This window comes from Leptinotarsa decemlineata, unplaced genomic scaffold, assembly GCF_025532065.1.
Source record: "Leptinotarsa decemlineata unplaced genomic scaffold, Ldec_3_MD MMD2_P_RNA_scaffold_9, whole genome shotgun sequence".
NCBI classification, from domain to species: domain Eukaryota; kingdom Metazoa; phylum Arthropoda; class Insecta; order Coleoptera; family Chrysomelidae; genus Leptinotarsa; species Leptinotarsa decemlineata.
Window position 1 is genome coordinate 6446303 of NW_027412536.1, and position 24510 is coordinate 6470812.

Here is a 24510-nt window from a genome sequence, read left to right on the forward strand (position 1 = left end):
TCTAAGGATATTTTGTCCTTTGATGATTTCTGATAGGGCGCTTTGTTTTGAAGATACGGAGCGAAAAAGAATTTCGGCAATAACAATTTTGGTAATTTTGAAATTATTAACGTAGCCGAAATAAAAGTATACTACCTACCATATGTACTGGACCTACCAAGTAATAAAAAAACTAACAATTCCATTGGTACCTATCAACAACATTCCGATTACAGTGGAAGATTTGAAAAATCGAATAATTGCTGGGTGTAATACAATCAGAAACGATCCTGGTGTTTTTGAAAGAGTTCGGGAGTCGATGAGGAGAAGATTGGATTCTTGCATCTGAGCGGGGGTAGTCATTTTCAACAGTTCTTGTAGATTAAGAAACACATGTAATTTTTGGTAATAAATTGTTATTGTCGAAATCCTTTTTGCTCTATATCTTCAAAACAAAGATCCCTATAAAAAATAATCAAAGAATAAAATATCCTTAGAATAATCAAAGAAATAGTCCCTTTAATTGCATGTTTATTAAACATGCAGCAAAAAATTATTTTCACAGTATTTTATAAACCTGTCAAAGTTTTCTTGTATTAGCATAGAATCATTGCAATTAGAGACTGCATGGAATATTTTCAGATCATTTGTGTACATGAGAAAACTGGAAAACTTGCAATATTCCGAAATATTGAGTTTTATGTATTGTGAAACAGAGCATTGGTTTTAAGAAATTTTAGTTTCTTATATTGTCTACCTAATATCATATTCTGTTAAATATTGCAAACATGGTATCCTTCTCACAATATAAAAATAATGTGTATACATTCAACACATTTTAAAAAAAACATGACAATATTGAAACATATTATTCACTTATCTTAGGTTTCAATCATGGTTTCAATTGTGCTGAATCAACAAATTTTGCTCAAGAACGATGGATTGAGTATGGAAAAAGAGCTTCGCAGTGTACCTGTAGCAAAGACATGGTTAAAATTTCCATGGATACCTTTGTAAAAAGGTTTCAACCAGATCGGTAAGAAAGATTCATGTGTCAATTGATCTTGAATTGAACTCACTAGCTGAATCTATTTTTTTTAGGTATGATATGTGGTTGAGAGGGGAAGATATTGGGCCTCATCCAGAAGAACCAGACAAGAAAGTTGCCGCACCTTTACCTATGCCTCAAGACATTTTGTGTAACAAAAACAACCCGTCCTTGCCACAAAGCTATTTGGAAGTTCCGAAAAAAGGTCGAATAAAAGGAGGAAAAATGGGATTCAATCAGTACGTACTTTTGCTTTATATTTACACAGGGGTGTTAAAACCATGACGTCAAAAGAGAATATTGAATTTTGTGCTTCAAAGAAGGATTTTTGTAATTTTTAGGTTATGATTATTTGAGAAGTAATCAGCTCTCTAATCTAAAGGGATGTAGCAAACGTTTTGATCAACAGTGAAAAACTTCTTGTATCCAAGAAAGAGTTGAATTTTCACAGTTCCTAAATAAAAAACTTGACAGAATCCTAATCTTCTATAATGACAAAACAAATTTACTCAATGGGCTAATTTACTCAATGGGCTATCATTCACAGAAATAGAAACTTCCTGTATTAATTATTGAATTTTAACCATATTTAAATGAGCAGTATGTAGCATAAAATATGAGATATATTTGGTAACAGATTGAAGAAAAAATAGTGGCAGTGTAATCTGCAGTTGATAGTCTTGTTGAAATGGATATGACATGTAAACAAACTTTCAAATCAATGTTGGGGTCTGTAAATTCAGAGGACAAAAATCTGGTAAGGAAGATGCATATATGTATTTATATCAATATGGGCCATAAGAGCCTGTGCTAACAAAGTCAAGCCAGATACATATCCCTGTTATTTCATGAAAATTTGACAAATGTTTAAATTAATAGTTTATTATGCATTAATTGTGTATTAATAACCATCATGCAATGATGGTTATTAATATTGAAAGTAAGCCAAGGTGCAGGCAGTTTAGTTATTGTGATTCTTCTCATTGGTGCATGTAAACTGAAAAGATATGATATGTTGTCATTGAATGATTCAATCATACTATCTACTTCATCAGTTCGGACTTCCATTGTCTGATTTAATATAAACTTATTTGAAATCTGTAAAAAAATTAAAAAGATTAACCAAAAAATAACAATTTTTTTGAACAAAAAACTGGAATTACAAAGAAATAACATACAAGCAACAACCAAAAAAATTACACATTGAAATATTAATACAAGCTGAAAATTAAAAAATATTATCAACAAGAAATGAAAATTAACAATTAAAAGATTTCAAACCAAGTTATGTCACACGTTTCGATTGTTAGTATCCACAATCGTCTTCGGTTACTGGGCTTATTCCTCCGAGATCTGACTATTTATAGGTCATTCGAGTGCGTTCACCTATACCCTCTTTCCTCTCTCCGGTTCATTGGTTTTAGTGGGAGATGACCGTTTGGCGGGAGTTGATCGTTTTTCGCTTGATTAGAGGTTTCCATATGTTACGTATCTCTACCCTAGCTTGGCTAAATGCGTTGTTGGACAACATATCTGTTTTAAAAAAACATGCCGCGTTTGCGGACTGCGATTCCAAGAATTGCATTTACCGGATACCCTGCGAGTGCGGAGAATCATACATCAGTAAAACGAAGAGGCCATTGAAAGTTCGCATTGCTGAGCACAAGAAACACACACAGCGAAGACTCATACAACATAACATGAAGTGGGCTCAAGCTGAAATCATCCACAAGGAGGAACACTGGTTTAGGAAAACATTCAAAGAAGTCGCGTATATGTTGTCCAACAACGCATTTAGTCAAGCTAGCGTAGAGATATGTAATATTTGGAAACCTCTAATCGAGCGAAAAACGACCAACTCCCGCCAAACGGTCATCTTCCGCTAAAACCAATGAAGCGGAGAGAGGGAAGATGGGATAGGTGAAAGCACTCGAATGACCTATAAATAGTCAGATCTCGGAAGAATAAGTCCAGTTATCACCCGAAGTTGATTGTGGATACTAACAATCGAAACGTCGTGACGTAACTTGGTTTGGAATCTTTTAATTTTTCATTTTTTGTTGATAATATTTTTTAATTGTCAGCTTTTATTAATATTTAAATTTTTTTTGGGGAAAGAAAGTTTTTGGCTCTCTACTACTCCATCTTGATACAAAAAAAAATGAGGGAGTTTGTGTCTGAAAGTTACTTTTTTGCATGATCTACACATCCATGTATAGAGTTACTTCCTTCCTTTCTTTGGAAGACTCCCTCATTTTTTTTTTGTATCAAGATGGAGTAGTAGAAAGCCAAAAACTTTCTTTCCCAAAAATTAATCACTCCTAAAAAAATATAACCCCTTCAATTCAAATCATTTTTTTGGTTGTTGCTTGTATGTTATTTCTTTGTAATTTCAGTTTTTTGTTTAATAAAATTGTTATTTTCGGTTAATATTTTTAATTTTTTTTTTCAGGGGTTTCAAATCAATTTATATTATATTAGACAATGGAAGTCCGAACTGATAAAATGCACCACGAAAAATTGTCAACCACCTTCAAACAAACATGAAACTGACATTGTTAATGCATTGCCTTGTACTGAGTAACCTTTCAATAAAAGCATTTATTATTATTATTATTATTATTTGCAGACCAGTTTCAATCAGTTTATACACCACATATAGACAATAAAATACCAATATTAATTTATGAGAAAACAATTGATATCAATAGTTGAACAGTTTTCCTAGAAATTATCCTACAAACATTATCAGAATTATATCCGTACAAAGGTCCAGGACCAGATGGCATTTCACCAATGTTACTGAAAACCTGTAAATCTACCCTAGCTAAACCACTGTTCTTATTATTTTCGGCTTCACTTAGTTTGGGAAAATTACCCATCATTTGGAAATCAAGTTATATAATGTCAATTTTCAAGTCTGGTAACAAAGCAGACAAATAATTTTTGGCCTATCAGCATAATACGTACAATACCCAAACTACTTGAACACATCGTTTGTGATAATATAAAGATTCCTTCAAAACAAGTTATTATCAATGAACAGCATGGATTTAGTGAAGGTAAATCTACCACCACAAGTCTACTGTTGTACACCCAGGATATTTTGAATGCTCTGGAAAATAAACAAGTAGACGTAATTTACACCGATTTTTCAAAAGCTTTTGACATTGTGAACCATAAAGTTATCTTAGTGATAGATCACAGGAGTACCTCAAGGCAGTCACTTTTTCTCTTCAATATCTTTGTAAATGATATCTAGAATTCTATCAAATGCCAATGATACCAAAATCGATTTGTTTCACATCTTTCACTGCACTCTTAGATATACTCTACGTGGTATAGATTTATAAGACTATTTTTAATCACAATTCATTTCAATTTTCTCTATATAGGTTAATATATTAGATGTACAGTGCTTTTCTTTAATGTCCCCCTTTTATTTTTTGAACGGGTCAACTCAAAAAATTGAAATTTAGGATAATGAAATTAATGTATGAGTACTTTATTTTGAAGTGAAATTGACAGATGAAACTTTCAAGATAGCGACTGGGCGCCATCTGGGAAAAAAAATTAAATGACAAGGGGGGTCTTGTGACACATATTTTTGAAGCTCCTGACAAATGCTTCACAACCTTAGAATATAATGTCAAATCTGGCGAGCGGGCTGGCCATTCTGTAGGACCTCGACGGCCAATCCAACGACTGGGAGAAGTAGTATCCAAATAGTGTCTTACTTGTCTGGAGTAATGTGGTGGTGCTCCATCTTGTTGGAATACAATATCCATATCGAATTCATTAGGAATCGGTTCGACGATTTCAGTGATGAGAGGGTCAACAGTAGTTTCCAGCATATTCCAATACAGTTCCCCCGTTGAATTTTGATCAATAAATAGAGGTCCTACAATATGGTTTCCCAATATTCCTGTCCAAAACGTTATTTTTTTCTGGATATTGGGTATGTGTTTCCCGGAAAACGTGAGGGTTGGTGTCACTCCAATAACGCCAATTTTGTCTCAGAACATTGCCGTTTAAAAAAATGTACATTTGACACTAAAACAAATACTGTGGAGATAGGTAGGATGCCTTGTGATGGTTTCCGTCATGATTTCGCAGAATTCTGTTAATAAGTGTAATGTTTTAATTTTGTATGGATGATACCTATTTCTCTTCAAAAGTCTCCATACAGTAGAAGGAGACAATTCACAAACATTCGCGACGGAATGAGTAGACTGTTCAAAATTTACCACCATCTCACCAATTATTTGCACTTGCTGTTCTTCCGGAATGGACGGATGTTCTGGAGGCTTTTTTGTTATGTACATCCATGTATATCCATGAATTTGGATATACGTTCCCTCATATATTTTCTACAGATAAGACGATTCGGAAAACGTTCATTGAAAATCCTTTTGGTCCTGTGAAAGTTACGCGTCTCACCGTAAATAAAAATCGCTTCAAAAATCAAGCCATAAATTTGCTGAAATTTCATGTATTAAAAACCTATCTATTGAATGTCACATTGAACTGTGCGCGACTAGTCTTAAAATTGGAGATGTAAAAATTTGCATAATCTCAATCTCCCCCAGATGGTGATATTCATACTTTTATTAAGTGTTTGACCCAGGCAGTTGACACAGCCTATAATCGAGCTGATTGTTTGATCTTATGTGGAGATCTCAATATTGACTTTCTGAAACAGGATAAAAACACCAAACTTCTGACCGATATTTTTGAACGTTATAATTTTAATAATCATTACTTGGGCCCTACTAGAATATTTACAAACAAAAATGATTACACTAGTTCTACATGCATTGACTATATGGTTACTACACTTCCTGTTGATGTTTGTTCGTGTAAAATAGTTCAACCCAATATAGCTGACCATTTGGGTCATTTATTATCGTTCATTATAGGCAGTGATCCCAATAAATTTAGGGAAATGGCTAATGCATCTATAAGTAAACGTCAGTTGCACCCTGAAAACATCAATGAATTCAGAACCAGACTAGGCTCAATTGATTGGACCTCACTATATTTCACTGATATGAATTGTGGATTTTCTTATTTTTCTGAACAAATTTCCTGGTGTTATGATGTTTCTTGTCCTTTTAAAAAAACTAGGCCTAGGGAAAATAAATCAAACTTATGGATCTCAAATGATTCAGTCAAAGAGAGCAAAGCCTTAAGAGATTTGTTTTGGTTAATTTCCACTAACTGTAATGTGGACCATCAAGCTATGCAATTGTATAAACAAAAAATTAAAGAACACAAATTAAATATAAAAAAAGAAAAAAGTCACTATTACGATTCAAAAATCAGGAAATCCAGTAACAAAAATAAACAAGTTTGGAAAATAATAAATAATGAATTGGGAAATAAAAAAAGGGCACTTGGAAACAAACCTAATACCCTAAAAAATGAATGAAAGGAGGAAATTAACAATCCACAAGAAATTTCAAACCTTTTCGTTGAACATTTTTCATCTTCTGCCGAATTGCTCATCTCAGAGCACTTTGGTCAAAATGTATTACTTCCCTGTACCTATTCGAAGAATACTGTTAGTCAGTATCCCTTCGATACATCCCCATTCACAAAGACAGAAATTCTAGGTACTCTGGAAACAATGGCAAATAAAAACTCCGCAGGTACTGATGGTATCTCAATAGTTACTGTGAAAAAAATTGTAGACCTTATAATCGAGCCACTATTGTTTTTGATGAATCAGTCATTTTTTGTAGGTTGTTTTCCAAATGTATTTAAAACGGCTCTCATATTTCCTCTATATAAAAAAGGCGACAAAACTGAGGTAGACAACTACAGACAGATATCTTTACTTTGTTCCCTTTCTAAACTGTTTGAGAAAGTTGTTAGTAACAGAATTCTGAATTACATGGATCAAAATAATCTTTTTAGTAATAACCAATATGGCTTCAGGAAGAACAAATCAATTGAATCAGCTTCATACCATTTATTAAATTTCATTTATACACAGGTTGACTCGAATAAACTAGTTGTAACACTTTTTTCGATTTGTCAAAAGCATTTGATACCATTTCTTCCAAATTTCTTATAATCAAACTTGCAGGCCTAGATTTCCCAAATAATCTATTGAACTGGGTGAAATCATATATGGAAAACCGTAGTCTAATAGTTAGCTGCAATGGAATTTTATCAAGTCCCAAAGATGTAAAACTAGGAGTGCCTCAAGGTTCTGTCCTGGGACCATTGTTGTTCCTCAATTTCATAAATGACCTGTCTGAATTCTTTTCTGAGTGTCACATAACCATGTTTGCGGATGACACTGCAATTACTGTGGCCGACAAAAACGAAGTTGAGTTGTCAGACAAAATAAATAAAATAATAGATAAATTCAGTGCTTGGTGTCAACGCAACAAACTTATTCTGAATAAATCTAAATCTGTTTCAATGAAATCATTTATTAGGAAAAATTTCAGCAGTGACTCTTCCACAATAAATGGTATTCGATCTTCCAGCGAAGTCTTGTTTTTAGGAACGTCTTTAGACGAAAATTTGATCTGGAGCAGTCATATTCAGAAGGTCTGCAACAAACTCAATTCCGCATATTACTCAATCAAACAATTGAAAAACACTCTAGATAATTTTGGATTGATGAATGTCTACTTTTCTATGGCTTATTCTCACATCAGCTTTAATATCATTTCTTGGGGATGTGCAAGGGAATTTCCACGAGTTTTTGTTGCTCAGAAAAGATTGCTGAGACTAATTTTAAATATAGATTTTCAAAATAGTTGTAGACCAATTTTCTTAAGAGAGGGCCTATTGACGGCACCTTCTTTATTTATCTTGAAGTGTGTCACTTTTGCCCGTAACAATATAACTGAATTTGTCACAAACGCGGATATACATGGTAGAGACACCCGTCATGGGAAACTGTTAAGAACCCCCTCACACAAAACGGCTCACTTTAGATGCTCCCCACTATTTAATACAACAAACTGTTATAATAACTTGCTGGCATCTATTAGGAAAATCGAGTCAGATAAACTTTTTAAAATTGAGGTGAAGAAACTTCTCTTACAGAAGTGTTACTACAGTCTTGAGGAATTCTTGCACGACACTTTTTCATGACATTTTGAGAGTATTTGCTAGAGCTTCTCCGATTTTTTATATAATACTTCTATGTTGTGAAAGTTTGTGGACGTGAACCATATTTATTGTTTTTGTATTGTTCAACTTCTGTAGTTTTATTTTGTTTTTAATTATGACTTAGCACATGTACTCAATGTACCAAAGTGTCAAATAAATAAATAAATAAATAAATAAATTTTTTCTTCCAATGGACGAGAATTGACCATTTTAGAGATTGTTGACGTGGTACCTTTCTACTAGTAGGTAAAACCGAAAACTAAATGAGAATATTCTAACTGAACAATGATGTTCATTGTCGTACTGACTTTTTTTGTCGTTTTTATAAACAAAAAATAAGTTAACAAACCTTATCGGTTTGTTGGAATTGCCATATGGCAGAAAAAAAAGGAATATTTCTAGAAATATCGATATTAATGTGTTTGTCTTTAGGAAATTATTAAATGTTCCGCCATTTTGTAGTAAATGAAGATATTGACTTCATATTCCAGGGTTGTGAAGTATTCATCAGGAGCTTCAAAATGATGTGTCACAAGAACCCTCTTTCCATTAAATTTTTTTTCCACAGATGGCGCCCAGTCGCCATCTTAAAAGTTTCATCTGTCAATTTCACTTCAAAATAAAGTATTCATGCATTAATTTCGTTATCTAAATTTCAATTTTTTTGAGTTGACTCGGTCAAAAAATAAAAGGGGGGGCATTAAAGAAATGCACTGTATAGATACTGTATAAAAATAAATCTGTATAGATACTAAAACAGTTAACTTTCTAAGATAACTATATTGTATAAAAATTGGGTGTTACCCATTGAATCAATAAATGAACTCTTGCAACGTTGCTGAAGTTCTTGAAAATATCTGAAGAAGAGATACCTGCAAACACAAAAGAACTGGTTACTGAACATTATTTTTGTCAAACTAACCCTAATAATGGATTAAATATTCGTTCAAACAGAGAAGTATTGGTGTCCTTATTGACCTATCTAATACTGAGCAAGACCAATTTGTGGAACTTTCATGCAGCAGAGTCTGGGAGATTGTTTATTAAGAAAATAACTTACCAAGGTTTTGGCTACTTGCACAAGGTGATGCACCAGAACTTGCCAAAAAAGTTCTCGAACATATTAATCCGTTTTGTACCATATCTTTGTGTGAAAGAACCTTTTCCGAACTGTGCAAAAGCCAGCAAAAAGAAACAGATCGAAGAACATTGAAACCGATTTAAGGTTAAAGCTTTCTGAAATAAATTCCAAAATTTTAGAGATAGTTGAAAGCAAAAAATAGCATCATTGTTCTCACTGAAATAAGTCTACTTATTTCAGTATATAGTATAAAGATACTAAAACAAACAGATCATTAATTTTTTTCAAGCCACATAATATAAATTAGTTTTCTTTCAAAATAGTGATTATTAAATTCAAAATAAAAAATGAGGGTAGTTTTAGGGGACTGCATTGATTAAGGGGGTGGGTCCTCGAGTATATGAAGATTGTGAACTCCTTGTCTGGTTCAAATTTAGCGCCTTAGCCCGCTTCGCCATGAGTTACCTTACTAAGTATTCCCTAAATTAATGAAATTTATCATGTATGAGTGAAATGGAAAATGTCGATAAACGGTTTTATTTGTTCAGGAGAAAATATTTTTTATTTTTTTTTCAGCATATAAGAAGGTATAAATACTTCATAATAAAATTTTTGAATGAAATTTACAAAAATTAATGATATAACATTTAATCAACTACACTTGTAGTGTTCATCTCATGAGTTGATTCTCGATGATGAAGGTTTATATGCATGTTATATGCATATAAACCTTCCTCTTGAATGACATATCTATTGAAAAAAAAACGCATCAAAATCCGTTGCGTAATTTTAAAGATCAAAGCATTCATAGGAACAGACAGCGGGAAGCGACTTTGTTTTATACTATGTAGTGTTGATATCGAATGTCTTTACAATTCATTTGTATATTGCATTATATATATTTAGAAATTATCTTCAATGTTTCCAAAATTGGAACTAAAAGAAGTTATGTTTGGAAATGTTTCACACGTCATCGATTAGATTTTATTCCTTGTTATTTTTTAACATATTGTGTAAAATTTTTGTTTACATTTGAAATCTTGATAAAAAAAAATTTTTTTTGAAGGTTGTAATGTGAGCAAATTACAAGAAATAGTTGATTTATATTTTAATAAGTTCAAAATTTACACCGTGACTCTGGTAAAGCTTAGAAAAACTAATTCAAGTATAATTATCTTCTGCAACGAAAATTGAATATGTAGAAAGGTATTGAAACCCCCTTTAGTCAGTCTTCAAAATGGCAACTACAAATTTGGCTACAATCCATTTGACTAAAAAACTAAAAAATATTTTCGAATGATTAGATTTCATTTCTCCTTTTGCATACATTCAAAAAATGTTATTGTACTCAAGTTTATGTTAACAATTACAAAAAAAAAATCACTTTATTAACTTCATGACATGACATTGTAAAATAAAATTAAAGAACAAGCCTTATTTGTAAACAGCGATGATATCTGTCCATAGATCACTCTTCCTAAGGGGAGATGTCATCGCCGTTCACTATCAAGGCGTGTCTGTAAGGACAGTTGAATCCAACATTGCATTCGTGGTTCAGCCTAGCATCACTGATAAGACCCATGGTGGATCGAAATATCCCCCTCTGACGTTGGATCACAAATGCTTTGTTTTTGGGCTCTGGTTTGACCTAGTTGCCTTGCAGTGAAAGCTGGAACGAAAAACAGAAGACAAATATAGTTTGTCGGTCGATGTGGAAGCTTGGCTTTGCAAATGACCACTTTGAGGATTCTCCTTTATCTTGATATTTGTAGACTGATTCTTCTGTCCCGTAGATGTGGTTTAGTGGAAATGTTACAGGAAAACTTGACATGGAGGTTTTGGGTACTAATCTTGCAAATCCTAAAAAACGCTCAGATAGGTAGATTTTTATAGGGAGAGGGACAGTTTTTTCCCCATTTACAGCGTCGTCACTTCAACCCCGGATCAGAGGGGTGAACAACCCTTGGAATTTTAATAGGGAATAGGGGGCGAGTCGTACATCGTTTGAAAGATCTTGGAATTCTCTGAACAATGGTGTACATTTTTTTTAAATTCGGACGTATTTAAAAGAGTTCTTTCCGATAATTAACTTTTTCAATATTGTTAATAGCAACAAATTGTTGTACGCCACTGCTCAGTTGGAATGCATTTGGAACTCTTTCATTTGTTTCTTACGCTACTTTTTTGTTAATTTTTTCAGTTCTCTGATAAGAGGACTATTACAATTGAGAAAAGGTTAAAAATGTTGTTTCTATCTGTTGTTGTATCTACATTATTACTAGTAGTAGTGCAGTAAAGTGTTGCTAAAGAAATAATGGTGTACACAACTGCAGAGAGGGTTGAGTTGATTGAACTGTTCTATGGAAATAGACGTTGTGCTGCGAGAGCCGCTGAACTATTCAATCAACAACATGGGAAGAATGTGTCGCGACAGTATGTTTTCGATTTAATTGCAAAATTTCGCTATACTGGATCTGTAGCAAATAAAAAACGGCAAATCGAACGACCAGTAAGAAATGAGGCGACACAAGTGGCAATTCTGGGCCATGTTGAGCTTGACCATACTTTGAGCTCAAGAAAGTTAGCATTTGTTTCCGGGGTGTCACGAACTAGCATTCGGCGTATTTTAAAAACCCACAAAATGCATCCTTACAAGATTAAATCAACGCAAGAACTGAATGAAGATGATTTCGATTGACGCTTGCAATTTTGCGAGTTGGTTAGTGAACGAGCGGTGGAAAATCCACATTTTGTTTTCAACATTTGCTTCAGTGATGAATGTTCTTTTTTTCTAAATGGCACAGTTAATCGCCATAAATGTCGCTATTGGGCTGATTCAAATCCTCACATTTTTCATGAAGTGCATACTCAACGTCCACAAAAATTAAATGTATGGGCTGAAATTTTTGGTGACCGTATTGTTGGCATATTGTTTTTAGAAGGCAATTTAACCGGACAAATGTATCTGGAGCTTCTGGAAGACACTATTAATCCCCTTCTCACTGATATTGAAAATGACCACTTGAATGAAATGAATAAAAAACTCTTGATTAAATACCACTGGTAAATTTTATTTATACGACCGGTTTCGGGTTTGACCCCATTATCAAGTATAAAACTGTAATCTGAATTTTGAAATATCGATTTTATTAGAATTTTCAGGTATGCTGCAAGAACAGGTATTTGAGAGACAGGATGCCAACTTAAAATACCACTCTGAAAATTCTAGGCGTTGTTAAACTCATTAATTCAAGAGAGGAGACCTACTAAATCAAGTTGCTCGTTTGGGGGAATATGTTTCTGGTTTTTAATTGATTTGTTAATTTTCATGGCCTCCAACAGATTCATTTTTCTCCCTTTTTTACATATATGTAGGATTTTGTGGTTATCTTTATTTATCTTGTGGTTTGATTCTTGAAGATGTTCGTACATTGCAGATTTTTTGTCCGAACAGACCTGTTCACGCAGTCTTATTTAAAATTTCTACCGGTTTGGCCTGTATATACTGCAGAGCATTCTTCACACTCTATTCTATATATACCTGATTTTTTCATTCTATTCCTTTTGGGTTTTGCATTAAACAGGGTTCTACCTGAATTATTATTACTTGTGAAAGCTGTTGAAATTTTGTATATAGAGAAATAATTTTGAATATTTTCTCAAAGTTTACCTGAATAATTGATGCTACTGTACTTGACTATATTGTGTTCTCGGCAGTTTGGGTATAATTTACTCATAAGTGTTTTGTGAGTTTTACCTCATATTATCTTTTCTATTAGCGACATTGGTACCTGATTGTTCACTGTAATTTGCTTAATTATTTTTATTTCATCTTGGAAATTCTTTTCTGGTAAAGGGATTGCGAAAGCTCTGTGTATCTTTGATCGAAACGCGGATAACTTATGTGAGAGTGGACTGAAAGAGTCAAAAGGGAATTGTACAGTCTGTGAACATGTTTTTCCGGTAGATGTTGAATTGAAAACCATTATTAACTCTTGAAATATTCGAATCTAAGAAGTTTAGCTCCTTGTTTTGTTCGATTTCTACTGTGAACTTAATTTGTCTGTTTGAACCATCAAAACCAACCAGTAAGTCATCAACATATCTGAACCAAAATTCGGTAGTTATATATGAATTTGTATAACTCTTATCTAATATGTATTTCACGAGGGGAAGACATTCGTCTCTTGGGATGTTAGGAAACATGTTTTTTACGTCGAACAATATTAGTTTGATATTATTTTTGATATTCAGATTTGATAGTTTGTCAGCTAGGTCTCCTGAATTTTGAACTGTTTGCAGGATTGAATTTTGTGAGGTCTCTTGAATCTTGAATTTAAAAATTTAGACAACTTACTGGTTGGGACATCTATACAGGCTGATTCACGGTGGATGGCACATTAGACGTTTCTGGTGAACCAGACAACGGAACACTTTGAAAATTTAATGGAGGGCATATTCGGACATTCTCTAGCCAACTAAAATATTTTCGACAATGCGGTGTTGCCGCTTCTATTAGAAAGCAGTAGCAACTTTGATTTTTCAAATGGAACACTCTGTATATAATATTATTTTTGGAATCTCCAACAATTGCCCGACAACTTTTCTTGATATTTCCGTATACCTATCTGTTACCGTTTTCGAAATAAAAATTAATTTCAATTTTTTTCTTCGAAAATCATGACTTCTAAAAATGCCGATATCTTTTAGTTAAGAAGTACTATGATATCGAAATTTGGTTTGGAGTTAGGTGATACTTGGACACTTCCCACACGTCAGCCTAATCTCCGTTACTTCAATACAGGGTGGTAAAAAAATACCGTTTTTTCGTTTGCTTGAAAAAGTTGCTGAAATTTGATTATTTTAAATGAAACACCCTGTATATTATTGAAAATTCGGAAAACTGCTGAAATTTGCTTTCTTTCTATGTATATCATACCTATACCTAACTAGTCAAGTTTCAGACTTATGAACATTTATTTGTGAAAATGTCCCTTCAGAATGGTATTTCCATTCGGTATTTGGTAAGCAGGCCATGATTACTATTTGACAGTAGCGTTGTGACATTCTCCTAATAATATCGACATTTTCGTCACTTCAGAAGTTGCAAATACCTTCAAAACGATGGAACAAAACTATTCAAACGAAGTTCTTATGAATTTGTTTATTATTTTTGGACAGTGTGACAAAATTATCAGCAGAACATGTAGAAAGTTCAATGAAATGTATCCGAATCTACCGCCAGTGAACCTCAAGAAATTTATACGAATTCAGAACAATTTCAATATGTTTGGATAAACTTTAAAAAAGCACCAAGAAACTTGAAATTGGAAATATTGATATGAATAATTATAAAAAAGTAAAACAATCATGTGGAATATTTCAGAATATGTTCGAATCGCTGGTCGTTCACTTCCAAGCACTTCAAAATGCGGGTGTTGACTGCTTTCGTGGTGGCAGATCTGATTTCATTGGGATCCAAATCTTCAAATGTTTGGGCAATCCTTTCTAACAATTCATCTCTCGAACGCACGGGTATTTTGTAAACTTTTTCTTTAAACATTCCCCACAAATGAAAATCTAATGGATTAAGATCGGGTGATCTCGCTGCGCTCACTTCTCTTGTGCAATGTGCAGGAGCTCCGTCTAGTTGGTACCAACAGTTTCGATAATCTTCGAGTGGCAGATTATCCACGAAACTGTCTACAGTATTCTCCAAAATATTCAGGTAGTTTCTGGATGTTAATGACTCCTCGTATATCACGTACCTCAATTTGTTGTCCATCAACATGCAGAAGACATTAAAACTAAATTTTTCTTGAAATCCGGCTTCTTTTGTGACGTGAGGATTTTCACTGGACCAATAATGACGATTTTTTCTATTGAAAATCCCTTCTCTCGAAAATTTCGATTCATCAGTCCAAATAATTTTATTTAAAAAAAGTGGATCTTCTTGAATGCGTGTCAACAACATTTCACAAAATTCTACTCTCTGTTGAGGATCTTGAGGCTTCATTGCTTGAATTTTGGTGAATTTATAATCATGCATTTTATGTCTTCGCAAGATTCTTTGAACCGATGAATATTTTATACCCAAATCTTCTTCAGCACTTCTTATCGATGACTCGGGAAATGCGTGAAAATATGCTAAGACATTAATCTGGTTGTCTTCGAAAGTTACGGGTCGAGGCAAGTTTCTTGGTGCTTTTAAAGTTGATCCAAATGCATTGAAATTGTTCTGAATTCGTATAAATTTCTTGAGGTTCATTGGCGGTAGATTCGGATACATTTCATTGAACTTTCTACATGTTCTGCTGATAATTTTGTCACACTGTCCAAAAATAATAAACAAATTCATAAGAACTTCGTTTGAATAGTTTTGTTCCATCGTTTTGAAGGTATTTGCAACTTCTGAAGTGACGAAAATGTCGATATTATTAGGAGAATGTCACAACGCTACTGTCAAATAGTAATCATGGCCTGCTTACCAAATACCGAATGGAAAAACCATTCTGAAGGGACATTTTCACAAATAAATGTTCATAAGTCCGAAACTTGACTAGTTAGGTATAGGTATGATATACATAGAAAGAAAGCAAATTTCAGCAGCTTTCCGAATTTTCAATAATATACAGGGTGTTCCATTTAAAATAATCAAATTTCAGCAACTTTTTCAAGCAAACGAAAAAACTGTATTTTTTTACCACCCTGTATTGAAGTAACGGAGATTAGGCTGACGTGTGGGAAGTGTCCAAGTATCACCTAACTCCAAACCAAATTTCGATATCATAGTACTTCTTAACTAAAAGATATCGGCATTTTTAGAAGTCATGATTTTCGAAGAAAAACACGCAACACCGCATTGTCGAAAATATTTTAGTTGGCTAGAGAATGTCCGAATATGCCCTCCATTAAATTTTCAAAGTGATCCGTTGTCTGGTTTACCAGAAACGTCTAATGTGCCATCCACCGTGAATCAGCCTGTATATATGATACCACGGGTCTGGCTGGATGTCCTTCTTTGTGGAGTTTGATTAATCCATAAAATTCTGGAGGCTGGGGGTTTATGCATATTGTCTTTTTTATATCCCATGGTGTGGGAAACATCATTGTTGATTGCTCCATGGCCTTCTTAGCTTGCTGGGAATACATTTTGGTGGGATTATTTCTTAAAATGGTGACATCTAATGTATCCACCACTTCTTACATTTTCGAAAAGTACTCTTTTTCTTCTAGACATACTTGCTGTTTCCTTTGTCTGCTTTGGGAAAAATGAGTTTGTTGTGGGTTCTTATTTCCCTTGAGTCCTTCAAAGTGTCTTTGATATTCCTGGGATAGCTGGGTGATTGCGTATTCTTAATGATTTCTGCTACTTTGTGTTTGTGAAGTAGTGGGTTATCTAGTTTGTTGGCGTTGTTTGAGATAGCTAGTTCAGCTTGTACCCCTTTGATGTCTTTCATGTTCCTGTTGTCTAGGGGGGGGGGCGAATTTTGGCTCTTTTTCTAGCAATTCCCTTTCTTCATTATTGAAATCGGTATTAGTTAGGTTGACGAATCTTGGGTAGAATGTTTTGTTCTTTCGTCGTTGGCTTTTGTTTATTGAGGAGCACTGATCTCTTATTTTTAAGCTTATCATATTTCTCTTTCGATACTTTACTAGTTTCTTGTTTAATCTTATCCAAATTCCACGTTATGAAGTATATATCTTAACTCGACTTGGACTAATTTCAGGTGAAGTTTTAAGTTGTCTCGTGCTCTATAGATTCCTTTAATTTATTCTTTCAACCATAGTTCTTGAATTTTTGGTTGTATCCTGGATGTCGTTACGTTATCGGTGCAGAACTTGAATTTTATGTAGTTGGGTATGATCTTCTTTTTCACACACTCCTTATTAAACATCAAATTTAGAGATACTATAATGTATTTCAGTTGTAGTCCATAATACATTGTCATCAGTGTTGCTCGACTGGCTGATCTACCAGTGGTATTTAGACAAAAGTTTTTTATTCATTTCATTTAAGTGATAATGAATTATCATAAAGTAAACAAGTCATCAATCACACATATTAGAAAATGACCACAATTATCGGGAGGATCTGTTGATAGTTCAACAAGATGGATCTCCTACGCACTATGCTCTGCCTGTTCGGCAGTATTTAGATCAGACTTTTTCGGATCACCGGATTGGGAGGCGGGACACTATCGAATGGCCACTACGATCACCAGACCTTTCGCCGTTATATTTCTTTCTGTGGGGTCATTTGAAAAGCAGAATTTACTGTACTCCTCCTGCATCACTCGAAGATTAACGACCACGAATCACAAATGAATGCCAAATCACTCCAGAAATGCTCCACAATGTTCGAGAACGTTTCCAGCAGAATCTCTATTATTGCATGGAAGCTGGAGGTGCCCATTTTGAGCATATGCTAACATGAGAATAAAGTAAGTAACTTCAACTCTAAATTTAATATGGTTCGTCCAAATTAAAAAAAAATTACACCGTTGTTTAAAGAAATCCAAGATCTTTCAAATGATGTGCGACTCGCCCCCAGTTCCCTAATAAAATTCCAAGAGTTGTTCACCTCTCTGCTCCGGGGTTGAAGTGACGACGCTGTAAATGGGGAAAAAACTGTCCCCCTCCCAATAAAAATCAACCTGTCTGAGCGTTTTTTAGGATTTGCAAGATTAGTACCCAAAACCTCCATGTTAAGTTTTCGATGGCCCACCCTGTATAAAATAACTAGTAATTCTCATTTTATATTTTTGTAGGGGTTTTAATATATCAGAATTCCCAGCTGCATTACAACTGGAATTAATGGAAGAAGACAACATGCCTTTTGGAACAGATGAACTACCACCTGATGAACAACAATTAGAAGTCCTTGAAGATATTTGGCTCAAAGCTGGAGAAATAGGTAATACTATTATGTTTACTTTGGAAAGAACATGTTTGTTGAGTATTTTAAAAATATCCTAATGAAATATTTTTTTTAAATAGTACTCGGTGATTCTTCAAATTTATTTTTCCAGAAGCTGAAGATGCTAGCGTTTGTGATGCAGGTTATAATGTGAAGAAAAGTCGAAAATATTTTCAAAAGAAACGCCAAAAAGAAAAGCTGAAAAACAAAAAGAAAGCAGGCGAGGATCCTGAATGGGCACCAAGGAAAGAGTATGAAAGCATGTCCAACGAACTTACAGGTCTGTATGCCCCTTGTGAGAGAAAAGATAAGAAAGTATGCGGAAAAATTGTGAAACCGATTGAGGAACAGCTATATAAAGAAGAGCTAGTTAAATCAATACTTGCTGAAGAAAAAAGTCTGGTTATGAAACCTAAGAAAAAGCATAAGCACAAGAATAAGCACCATGGCCATAAACATAAGAAACGTAAGTACAATTTGTATGTACAATATCTACTAAAAATATATGCTACAGAATTAATGGCTTCTTAGTCATTATCAGAGATTGAACTGTCGACTATTATTTGCTAGTAACATCTCTTATGTTGCATAACTTTGTTGAAGTCATATACATTTCAAAAATATATCCCCATATTTCTCAACTAGCAGAATGAAGAGAACATTTTATGTAATAAGTCAATATTCTAATGAAGCACTTTTTCCACAAGCCAGAACTAGAGCACTTTTTCTGTTCTGTCTACCAAGTTAGAATCATCAGAAGATGATAGTTTTAGTCATCTCTGAATGATGCTTGCTTTAGTTCTGGTGTGTATATCAGTTATCAATATTGCAGTATAGATGATAGATACTTTATACATATATGGGAATTCACTTATCGAGGAACAAATACAAATCAAAACACAAGACCTAACATTCAATATACTACACAAAACAATACACATTCCGAGAAACAGTGAACCTAGAGAAAATCCAACACAAAGGATATTAGCTGATGTAACCCAAATACAAGCAAATTTACCCGCAGTACCTGCATTAAGATGTTCTAACCACATAAAAGAACAAACAAGAGGATGAAACGTTCAGTTTGAGTAGAGCCTTGAAGATGATAGCACGGCCAGCTGTCGAAAGCGCTCGCATATAATAAATAGAAGTTATAAAGCTTCAAATCCTTTTTGTGACATATGTTGATATTAAAATATATGTATACAGTTCATTTCTTTAATGTCCCCCCCTTTTATTTTTCGAATTGAATTGAAATTTGGGATAATGAAATTGATGCATGAATACTTTGTTTTGAAGTGAAATTGACAGATGAAACTTTCAAACTGGCGACTATGACACTTCTTTTTTAAGCTCCTGACTAATGGTTCACAACCCTAGAATATAATCTCAATATCTTCAACTACTACAAAATGGCGGAACTTTTAATAATTGCCTGAATATGAGGTAATAAGCTTGAGGTCAGCTCGAAATGGTTGCCTTAACTTCTTGACATATGAACAGCCTATTCGATATTTCACGCCGATCATTTTCGAACACAGTAACGTCAATATCTCTACAAATATGTATTATTCTCTGTTGTATATCCAATATTGAAGCAGGTTCCGTGTCGTACACCTTTTGCGTCAAATATCCCCATAAAGAAAAGTTTAAAGGTGTCAAATCTGGCGAGCGGGCTGGCCATTCTGTAGGACCTCGACGGCCAATTCAATGACCGGGAAAAGTAGTATCCAAATAGTTTCTTACTTGTCTGGAGTAATGTGGTTGTTCTCCATCTTTTTGGAATACAATACCCATATCGAAATCATTAGCAGTCGGTTTGACGATTTCAGTGATTTCCAGCATATTCTAATATAGTTCCTCTGTTGACTTTTGATCAATAAATAGAGGTCCTTTAATATGGTTTCCCAATATTCCTGCCTAAACGGTATTTTTTTTTAGATATTGGGTATGTGTTTTCCGGAAAACGTGAGGGTTGGTGTTACTCCAATAACGTCAATTTTGTCTGAGAACATTGTCGTTTAAAAAAATGTACATTCGTCATCAAAACAAATATTGTGGAGATAGGTAGGATGCCTTGCAATGGTTTCCGTCATGATTTTGCAGAATTCTGTTCTTCGATTAGGGTCATCTTCAGTTAATTGGTATACCATTTAAATTTTGTACGGATGATACCTATTCGTCTTCAAAAGTCTCCATACAGTAGAAGGAGACACCTCACAAACATTCGCGACGGAATAAGAAGACTGTTCAGAATTTACTACCATCTCACCAATTATTTGCACTTGCTGTTCTTCCGGAATGCACGGATGACCTGGGGGCTTTTTGTTATGTACACTACAGGTAGTTGTGAATTTGGATACAAGTTCCCTCATATATTTTCTACAGATAGGACGATTCGAAAAATGTTCATTAAAAATCCTTTCGGTCTCGTGAAAGTTACCGTAAATAAAAATCACTTCAATGTTTTCTTCCAATGGACGATAATTGATCATTTTACAGATTGTTGACCTGGTACCTTTCTACTATTAAAACTGAAATTTAAATGAAAATATTCTAACTGAAATATGATGTTCATTGTCGTACTGACATTTTTTGTCGTTTTTATAAACAAAAAATAACTTAACAAACCTTATCGGCTTGTTGGATATGCCATATGACAGATAAAAAGGAATATTTCTAGAAATATCCATATTAATGTGTTCGTCTTCAGGAAATTATTAAATGTTCCGCCATTTTGTAGTAGATGAAGATAATGACTTCATATTCTAAGGTTGTGAAGTATTCGTCAGGAGCTTCAAAATGATCTGTTTAAAAAAATCTGTTTAAAATCTGTTTTTCCGTTAATCAGCTGTCGCCCCCATACGAACGACAACTCTCAGAAGTTGAGAAACTTGTGCGAGATAAGGACTAACGAGGTCTTACCTTTTAACGTGTGCTTTCTAACACGGTTGCAGAATCAATCCAGCTTCAACCAGATAAATTCTCTCGAGAAAAATATCTGGTCGAGGCAGGAATCGAACCCGCGGTCTTCCGTGGGTTCACTACCACCGCGGCCAATTCCACAAATGATATATCACAAGACCCCACTTTGCATTTATTTTTTTTCCCAGATGACGCCCAGTCGTCATCTTGAAAGTTTCATCTGTCAATTTCACTTCAAAATAATGTAGTCATGCATTAATTTCATTATCCCAAATTACATTTTTTTTTACCCGTTCAATAAATGAAAAGGGGGAGACATTAGAGAAATGTACTGTATATATACATACATACATATTTATATATATATATATATATATATATATATATATATATATATACAAATATGAAAGTTATTGAGTGTCTTGATATTGAAACAGAAGTTAATATCGGACATAGCACTCATGGGCCAAAAGCCTGAAACAAGTGTCTATGGTTTGCCACGTTCATGAGTGCTATGTCCGATATTAACTTCTGTTTATATATATATATATATATATATATATATATATATATATATATATATATATATATATATATATATATATATATATATATATATATATATATATATATATATATATATATATATATACATATACAGAGAGATATTTTATCGAGTGTCTATGTTACAAATAAAAAATGTAACAAATAGTGGACATAACACTCCAAAAAGGGGGGCAAACCGCGGACACGTGTTTCTGGCTATTGGCCTCATCAGCGCGGTGCAGCCAAGTGTAAAGATGGCAACACTTGTTTGCCGAAAGCAGGAAACAACATTGACTCCGTGCGTCTATGTTGTTTCCTGTAGCCTGGGAATTCTAGGTCTTCTAACTGGAACCACAAATGTGCGGTTGGCTTCTGTTGTTGACTCCGTGCGTCTATGTTGTTTCCTGCTTTCGGCAAACAGGTGTTACCCATCTTAACACTTGGCTGCACCGTGCTGATGAGGCCAATAGCCAGAAACACGTGTCCGCGGTTTGCCCCCCTTTTTGGAGTGTTATGTCCACTATTTGTTACATTTTATATATATATATATATATATATATATATATATATATATATATATATATATAAAATCGAGAAATGTTAATTAATGCAGTCAAGCTGCTGGAAAATAATTCCATGGTTCCACTTATGTTTCGCTTGCGTTTACGCAGCTATTTTTATCAAAGTACTTTCTTGGTTTTTCTCATTTTGTCTTCAATCGAGGACCGCCTGCCCGGTACTGACGATGCCCAATTGGCTGAAACAGCTGTATACCGGTGGCTCTTAAATTGAAATCAATATGAGGATGATCAAAAAGTACTAATCTCTCTCTTTCTCTCTCTCTCTCTCTCTCTCTCTCTATATATATATATATATATATATATATATATATATATATATATATATATATATATATATATATATATATATATATATATATATATATCCAACTATCAATAGAGCTTCCGTACATTTACAATTTTCTATCAATCGGGCGTCCGGTTTCAATGAGGCGTCCATATATGGACGCCGAATTGTTTCACCATGCCAGGCAGTTCAGAGGTTCCCTATCTTCCATCTGACAAAATTTCAGATGGGCGCCTATTTATCAATTTCATTGTCAAAATTATATGTATTGGCGTATATTCTAGTTGAGTCTTTTTTATTTTGGTGGCGCTCGGGAGGTACGCGTATACTTGTGCCGTATATTTTTCATACATGTGAGCGATTATGAGGCGTCCATATAACTGACAACAATGCAATAGTTTTTGCGAGAGGGAAGTCTCAATGATTTGTTAGAAATATCGTTGATTTGGTATGTTTGTAGGTCGGCGCCGGTTTCATACACAGGGTGACAATTTGAAAACTTACAAGGTCTATCTCTGAGCAACCAAATAAAATATAAGAAATCGCTGAAAACAACTTTCATAATACAAAGGGAGAAACAAATGATGTGATGACTAACTTGTTTTTTCTCTCACACCCTTGCCCCCAGCCACCACAACTTCATATTTTTGAAAGGCAACCACCTACTTGTGATACATTATCTGAAAGCTCTTAAGATATGCTCTTCAATGGTACTCTTCAAAGCTACATTCGATGCAGTAAGTTTTGGTTCATCAAATAAAAGAATTCATTCAGAATAAATTTTATTTTCTATTATTAATTTAGTAAATTTTCAAAAACATGATTTTTACCATCGTAGCATTAATATTAAGACTTGAATATTTTACGCCTCTTCTATTTTTTTTTATTCGTCTCGATAATAGATAGGGATAGATAGGGAAGGAGAGTGGCACCTTGTTTTAGAGGTCTTTCGAATACCTTTACTACTCTGTCAACAGAAAATTTTTGTGACGATTAGTTTTCGAGATAATTTGAAGTTTTAAAGGTATTTGCATTGAGTTCAACTCTTTTTAAAATAAATCAAATTGTTTTTAAGGTGCAAGTTACGTTCAAAACTCTCATAAAAAAAATAAATTTTTGCTTTTTATGACAACCTGCTAATACGTGTCCATTTGATGTCGAATTATTTGTTTATTACGAGGAGATTTCTCCGGGGGATGGGGTTGGTTACCACCATTACATTTTAGGTAAATTGAGTGGCACCTACTTATGAAGGTTGAATTGCCTCTTCAAGAAGTTGTTAATAAGAATCACCGGTTGAATTTCCATCAATGAAAAATGAACCTATAATATGATTGCCTAATATTCCGGCCCAGATATTCAACTTTTGGGGATGTTGGGTATGTATTTCTGCGTATTGTCTTGGGTTTTCATCCGACCAATAACGGCAATTGTAACGGTTCACGCAACCATTTGAATAAAATGAGCTTTCGTCCGAATAACAGATGTTATAAAGCAGTTCGGGATTTTGCATTAATATTTCACTCATGCCCTCACAAAACTCCTGTCTTCGGTCAAAATCATCCTCATTGAGTTCACGAACAAGTTTAATTTTGTAAGGATGGTATTTGTGGTTTTTAAGGATTCTCCATGCGATCATATGGCTTATTCCTGCCATTGCGGATAAACCTCTGGTACTTAACCTGGGATTGGCGATGACTTGACCAAACACTACAATCGCATTATCGTCATTCACTACCCTTCTCTGAACATCACTTTTTTCATTTAAAACCGAACCTGTCTCCCTGAATTTTGTGACCAAATCCAGAACGTGATTTCTGCTTAGGTGTTTACCAGGTTTTTGCTCGTTAAATAAAATTGATGTTTTATTAGCATTTTGGTCGTTGCCAAAAAATGAAGCAATAACTGAAACCCTTTCGGCAGTAGTGAAAGAAATGTTTAAACAAATAACAATACACGACCCGTTTCAACAAAACAATCGAACGTTGTTATTTAACAAAAAATTGATAA

At 34.1% G+C, this 24510-nt stretch overlaps 1 protein-coding gene across 3 annotated transcripts in view; it reads left to right on the top strand.

The window, feature by feature from the left end:
• Positions 1–24510, top strand: part of LOC111506467 (uncharacterized) — a 99422-nt gene that overhangs the window by 15143 nt on the left and 59769 nt on the right. For all 3 annotated transcript variants that reach the window (XM_023161533.2, XM_023161532.2, XM_023161531.2), the window contains exons 7-10: positions 865–1015; positions 1081–1266; positions 18014–18159; positions 18275–18628. In XM_023161533.2, the coding sequence (XP_023017301.2) occupies positions 865–1015; positions 1081–1266; positions 18014–18159; positions 18275–18628 (837 nt within the window). The remainder of the gene's footprint in view (positions 1–864; positions 1016–1080; positions 1267–18013; positions 18160–18274; positions 18629–24510) is intronic.